Here is a 7110-nt window from a genome sequence, read left to right as displayed (position 1 = left end):
CTAAAGTCGGCTCTTCGGTGCTACTGAAAATTTCTGACGAGCCGAAATCATTTCGGCACTACAGCGCCGAAACAGCGATAAAATAGGAGTATGAATCGGCCCTTAGATCTCCATATATGGATCTCATCTCGTATATAAAAAAACTGCGTGCAAGCACCTTGTCGCGACTACGTGATTCAGAAAAAGTGCCATGTATTCTGCACAATTTGCACTTGAGCAATTCTGCATGTCCTGCATGTCCAACCTTCAATAGAAGTAACCATGTTCGCCCGGGGCAGCGAGTTGGTGTTTGTCCCACAATGTGGGCAGGTTAGGAACATGGCCACCCTGAAGGACATCACCATTCGCTTGAAGTCCATCAAGAACATCCAGAAGATCACCAAGTCCATGAAGATGGTGGCGGCTGCCAAGTTTGCCCGTGCGGACAGGCAGCTGAAGCCTGCCCGCGTGTATGGAAACGGTGCCCTGGCCCTGTATGAAAAGGGTGAGATCAAAGCGCCAGAGGACAAGGCCAGCCAGCACCTGATCATTGGCGTGTCATCTGACCGTGGCCTCTGTGGCGCTATCCACTCTGGTGTCGCCAAGGCCATGAAGAGTCAGATAGCCACTCTGAGCGGTGCTGGCAAGGAGGTGAAGGTGGTCAACGTGGGGGATAAGCTAAGGGGTCTGCTGCACAGGACTCATGGACAGCACATTATCTTAAACTGCAAGGAAGTGGGTCGCAAGCCGCCGACTTTCAATGACGCTTCTATCATTGCCACGGAGCTGCTTAACTCGGGGTATGAGTTTGACCAGGGATCTATCATCTATAACAGATTCAGGTCTGTTATCTCATACAAGACAGACAACAAGCCTCTGTTTTCCGTCGACACAGTTGCTAATTCAGAGGCCCTGAGCACCTACGATGACATCGATACAGACACGCTGAGGAACTACCAGGAGTTTGCCCTGGTCAACCTCATCTACTACAGCATGAAGGAATCCACCACCAGTGAGCAGAGCGCCAGGATGACCGCTATGGACAGTGCCAGCAAGAATGCCTCTGAGATCATTAACAAGCTGACCCTCACATTCAACCGTACCAGGCAGGCTGTCATTACCAAGGAGCTCATTGAGATCATCTCTGGAGCTGCTGCTCTATAAACGGGTAAACATCTAGTCAAAGTACTTCATATGTGTTATAAAGAGAAATCAACTTTTTACAGAGAACTGTTCATATTATGTTCCATCCTTTTTGTGTACACTATTGTTAAAGAAGAAAAAAACATGTAATTCTTAAGACATTCTTAAGACAAAATAAAGTTCTCAAACTCTGCCCTGGCCCGACCGGTACCGACCCGACCCGACGTTTTCAGGCCTGGCTGGGCCCAAGAATTATGCTAAATATTCGGGCCGGGCCGGGCCGAGCCTCGGGCTCAGTGATTCTCTTTTTTTCTTTTTTTTTGTACACTAGAAAAAAAAACTGTATTCTTTTTTAGTGGGGTTTAGAACACGCCATGGGTCAGATACCGAGAATTGTTCCATAAAGGACTGAATCACCTTGGCAGATTTAAGGGGTGTACGAGGTCGTGTGGATCCATCGTAGAGGAGATCCAGCAATTCAGATCTCCACCTGACCTAAGATAAGGAATCGAGAGCCCATATCTGAAAAGCTAGCAAACAAGGATCTGAAGAAACGATCATCGTCCCAGTTTGGACCATATATGTTAACCAGTAACACTGGAGTGTTATACAATTCCCGCTAACAATTAAGAATCTTCCATTGGGGTCTGCTATAACCCTGGAGCACACAAAGGGAACAGATTTATGTATTATAATAGCCACTCCTCTAGCTTTACTCTGGAAAGAAGAGTGGTAAATACAGTATGACCAATCCAACCACTCTTTAGTTTTGTCTGATCCTGAACTCTAAGATGGGTTTCTTGTAGAAAGATCACCTGGGCACCCAAGTGCTGAAGATGATGAAGTACTTTACTGCGTTTAACAGGGTTATTGACGCCTCTACAGTTCCAAGTGCAACATTTTACTCCACCTCCGTTCTGTTGGGTTAGTGCAGCCATGGTTGATAGGGGTGATGAGCTACATTAGGACATGGTGAGTGTCGGTGGACCAAAATGACACAACATGCATTCAACCACACACACCACAAGACAGACATATCAACAAAACAGAAAAACAAAAAACGGGAATAAAAAAAGAAAGAAAGCCCAGTGGTTAGGCCACTATACCTCCCCCAATGGCAGAAGTGTCCTCCCAAACCGGACACGCCAATTAACCCTTACTGAGCTTCCCCTCTCTCCCGACATTTATGTTCTCCGCCCAGCAGAGAAATATATGCAACTTATTCACCAATGCTAGAAAGATCAACATTGTAACCCAATGCCGCACAGGGTTCATAATAAATAAAGCCTAGAAAATAATAATAGTGATCAAAAAAATAAATAATAATAAAATAAGCAGAGATCATAAAGCTATCCTTTGTTAAGGCAACATAAGTATAGAAATGTGTCATTCACGTAAGCAATTTCCTATTTACAAGCGACCCACATACAATGTGTCCCATAAGGCACGACACATAATACATGCCTAAGCATGCACAGATAGGCAAATGCCTGGTCTGAGGGTTTCATTTCCCCCCCCCCATCTTGATTGTAATGTGGAGCATTGATTCTAATTATTTAGGAAGTGATCATTTGATCCCAAATACGATTGTCCCGGGCTTTCCACAGTATACTGCGTCTGCCCTGGTTTTAGTTTAATAGAAAGATATTAATCAGAGCAAATGCTAAAATTCGATCAACATAAGCCACAGTTAATTCCACAGAAAAAGTGTCTGTGACCATGAGCCATGGGGCTTAATAAGCTACAAGAGTTAGAATGAGATCCTATAGAGTATCATATATGCAATTAGAAAATAGCACAGAAAAATAAAACCATTGCATAAACAATCGCGTCCGCGGGGCCGAAGCCGCCGTGTGGGCCGCTTCAGCACCACGGACAGCGGAAAGCGATCAAAGTTGTGGTCCCATTAGATCTCCATGGCATTAATTTTCATAGAAAATAAAAGAAAAGAAAAAAACAGAGGTCTCATTCTCAATGACCCCTATTGGGTATTCTACAATTCGTTTACTCTAATTTGCCGTCTTCATTTTTCGTTGTTTAGGGAATAAAGCAAAGTAGTTCATTTTAAATTTAAATTTTAATTAAGTAAATAATAAAGAATAAAATTCTGTCAGCATAAGCTGCAGTTAATTCAACCAAAAAATGTCTGTGACCATATGTCATGGGGCCTAAAAAGCAACAAGAATTAGAGTGAGATCCTAGAATGACATATATGCAAATGGCAAATAGAACAAAAAATAAGACGTCTGCATAAGCGAGGCAGCATCGCCGCCATAAGTTTACATTCTGAGTCTCGTCTTAGTTCAATAAAATAGGTAACATGCGCAAGGTCACAAAAGATAAGAGAGAAAATAAATAAATAAGAAATTGAGTGCGAAGTAGGCATAAGCTGTGATAGGCCTGGCGGTGATGGTGTCATTCAAAAAAGAAAGAGAAAAATTAAAACTAGAACCAAGAGATTGCTCCACATGTGGCCTGGGCACACCCGTTGCGCACGCACGCACGCGCGCGCACACGCGTACGCCCGTTTTAAGTTTAATAGAAGGATATTAATCAGAGCAAATGCTAAGATTCTGTCAGCATAAGCTGCAGTTAGTTCAACAGAAGAATGTATGTGACCATAATGCCGTGGGGCCTAATAAGCTAATTAGAGTGAGATCCTAGAATGACATATATGCAATTAACAACAAGACAAATGCCAGAGTCCTATTCTCTACCATTGATCGACTTTTAAACCCCCCCCAGTCCTACAAGCAGTCATTCCCGGCCTCTAATGCTAAGTGTGATGAGTTTGCATGCTTTTTTGATAACAAAATCTTTAACATTAGAGCTGATATTTTGAATGGTGCTGTTGCTAGTGCAAACCTTCAAACAGCAGCTAACGGTCCCAGGGTAGATCTCTCCAGGGGGAGCCTATTATCGTTTTGCGCAATTGATGAAGACGAACTCCGCAAAACCATATCACAGATGACATCTTCCTCCTGTTCATTGGATACAATTCCCACCACCTTTCTCAAAGAGGTCTTAGACAGTGTGATTGGAGATATCCTAAAAATTGTAAACAGCTCTCTACAGACAGGCGTCTTCCCAGACTCACTAAAGACGGCCGTAGTCAGGCCCCTACTAAAGAAACATAATCTGGATCCCTCTGTTTTGGGTAACTATCGACCCATTTCGAATCTGCCCTTTCTGGGCAAGGTTTTGGAGAAATGCATCTCTCATCAATTGGATGTATTTCTACAGAGCAATGATGTGCACAACAAATTCCAATCTGGCTTTAGGAAAAATCATAGCACAGAAACTGCCCTTGTAAAAGTAATGAATGATCTTAGGGTGTCTGCTGACAAGAAACATGTATCCGTTCTCCTACTGCTAGATTTAACGGCTGCATTTGACACGATTGATCATTCAATTTTAATACAGCGTCTGGAGCACTGGATAGGCCTGTCTGGTACGGCCCTGTCCTGGTTCTCCTCCTACCTTTCAAACAGAAGTTACTTTGTCAATCTAGCCGAGTTTGACTCAGACAAACACGACATCAGTTCTGGTGTCCCACAAGGCTCGATTCTTGGTCCTCTGCTGTTCTCCTTGTACATTCTGCCATTGGGTGAACTCATTACCAATCACGGAGTCAATTTTCATTTCTATGCTGATGATACCCAACTATATCTTTCTGTGGCCCCAGACGATCCCTGTGCTTTAGACCCGCTGTTGACCTGTCTGTCTAGCATAAAATGTTGGATGAGTGAGAACTTTCTCAAACTAAATGAGGATAAGACAGAAGTTCTCATAATCGGTTCTAGCGAGCAAAAAGAATCAATAATTAGCAAACTTGGCAACCTGACTGTAGAAAGTAACAGTACAGTAAAGAACCTGGGGGTTATTATTGATTCTGAATTGAATTTTAATTCACACATTAATCATGTTACCAAGATTGCTTTTTTTTCACCTTAGAAATATTGCACGGATCAGATCCTATTTGTCCTTGGACGATGCAAAAACGCTAATCCACGCCTTTGTTTTTTCTCGGCTTGACTACTGCAATGCACTCTTTTCAGGACTCCCTAAGAAAACGACTGACAGATTACAACTTGTCCAAAATGCAGCAGCTAGAGTTTTAACTAGAACTAAGATGAGAGAACATATTACTCCAGTTTTGGCATCACTGCACTGGCTTCCGGTTGTTTTCAGGATTGACTTTAAAATTCTGTTACTTGTCTATAAAGCTCTCAATGGTCTCGCACCTCCGTACCTCCGTGACTGCCTACCTAGATATGTCCCTAGCCGCCCCCTCAGGTCCTCCAACGCTGGCCTACTTGAAGTGCCTAAAAGAATGTGCACAAAAAAGTACGGTGAGGCAGCTTTTTGCTTCTATGGCCCAACAGCCTGGAATAAACTTCCATTCGAGCTCAGACACGCACCCTCTGTAGACATTTTTAAATCTCAACTCAAGACTCACCTCTTCACCCTTGCTTTTAGTTGAGTTTTATTTTTTTATTTCTTTTATGTGTTTTTATTTATTTTATGTTCTTATATTCGGTTTTGTTCTCTGCTATTGTTCTATCATTTTAACTACTTGTGTTTTATTGTATTTTATTTTTGTGTCCTGCCCTGTGAAGCACTTTGAGCTGCATTCTATGTATGAAAAGTGCTATACAAATAAAGTTTATTATTATTATTATTAACAAATAGAACAAAAAAAAATAAGACTTCTGCAAAAAATGGGCGGCATCACCGCCATAAATTTACATTCTATAGGTCTCGTCTTAGTTTAATCAAATGGGTAGCATGTGCAAGATCAAAAAACATAAGAGAAAAAAAAAAAGAAATAAGCAATTAAGTGGGCATAAGCTATGATAGGCCTGGCGGTGATGGTGTCATTCAAAAAAGAAAGAAAAAGACTAAAACTAGAACCAAGAAACTGTTCCACCTGGGACCTGAACACACTCGTTGCGCTATGATTTATCATGGCACACATATGTGCACGCACACACGCGCACACATGCATGCCGTTTTTGTGTTTTCTTTTTTCTATTTCTATTTCCATCGTTATTCTTCATTCTCTCCTCTCTCTCCCTTTTTCCATTCGCAGATGAGCCGTTCTTTCGATAATCAGGTTAGATTTATATTGTTAAACCTACCTGGCCCGAGGGGGCCGTAGTATAAGTAACATATGTGACTAAATTTGACTGAGGGACTGCCATTGGATTTTTTTGAATTTTCGTTTTTTTCATGTCATATGAAAGCAGGGAATCATAACTTCACATTGATATTGGTTGTTCAGTTTGACCCACCAGTATAGATATGGCTTATAGAGTAATGTCTTACAGAAAACAGCGAGTTGAGAAAACAGGCTTGAAAGGTTCACTTCTGTGGTTAACATTACACCTAGATACATGTTTAAGCATTTATTTCATATTTACATGTTGATTTCAGCTCCGACATTTATTTCAGACATGCTCTAGTATGTGAAGAGTCTGCCTGTGCTATTAACTCATTTGAAAAAAAAAAGAAAATCTCCTATGGTGAAAAGCTGTAATTTGCGCGATGGCAGGCTCTCAGTCAAATCTGGTCACATATTACTCCAGTTTTGGCATCACTGCACTGGCTTCCGGTTGTTTTTAGGATTGATTTTAAAATTATTTTACTTGTCTAAAAAGCTCTCAATGGTCTCGCACCTTCCTACCTACATGACTGCCTGCCTAAATATGTCCCAAACCGCCCCCTAAGGTCTTCCACTGCTGGCCTGCTCGCTTTGCCTAAAAAAATGGCAACTAAAAAATACGGGGAAGCAGCTTTTTGCTTCTACGGGCCGTCGGCATGGAACAAGCTCCCACTGTACCATCGTCAGGCAGCCTCTGTAGACATTTTTAAAGCTCAGCTCAAGACCCACTTCTACAACATTGCTTTTAATTTATCTTTAATTTTTTTGTTATTCATGTCCTCACTGTATTGCATTACTGCTTGTTTTTTAATGTCGTTGCCTTG

General features: G+C 41.9%; 1 protein-coding gene across 1 annotated transcript; it reads left to right on the top strand.

The window, feature by feature from the left end:
* Window positions 1-261: 261 nt before the first annotated feature.
* LOC310860136 (ATP synthase subunit gamma, mitochondrial-like) lies at window positions 262-1143 on the top strand (the record flags this gene model as incomplete). Its single annotated transcript, XM_083766912.1, has 1 exon — window positions 262-1143. The coding sequence occupies one exon, from the start codon at window positions 262-264 to the stop codon at window positions 1141-1143; it is 882 nt and encodes a 293-aa protein (XP_083623038.1).
* Between the last annotated feature and the right edge of the window lie 5967 nt (window positions 1144-7110).

This window comes from Protomyctophum parallelum (genome assembly GCF_964188405.1).
Source record: "Protomyctophum parallelum genome assembly, chromosome: 6".
NCBI classification, from domain to species: domain Eukaryota; kingdom Metazoa; phylum Chordata; class Actinopteri; order Myctophiformes; family Myctophidae; genus Protomyctophum; species Protomyctophum parallelum.
This window is presented reverse-complemented; position numbering and strand designations above follow the sequence as displayed.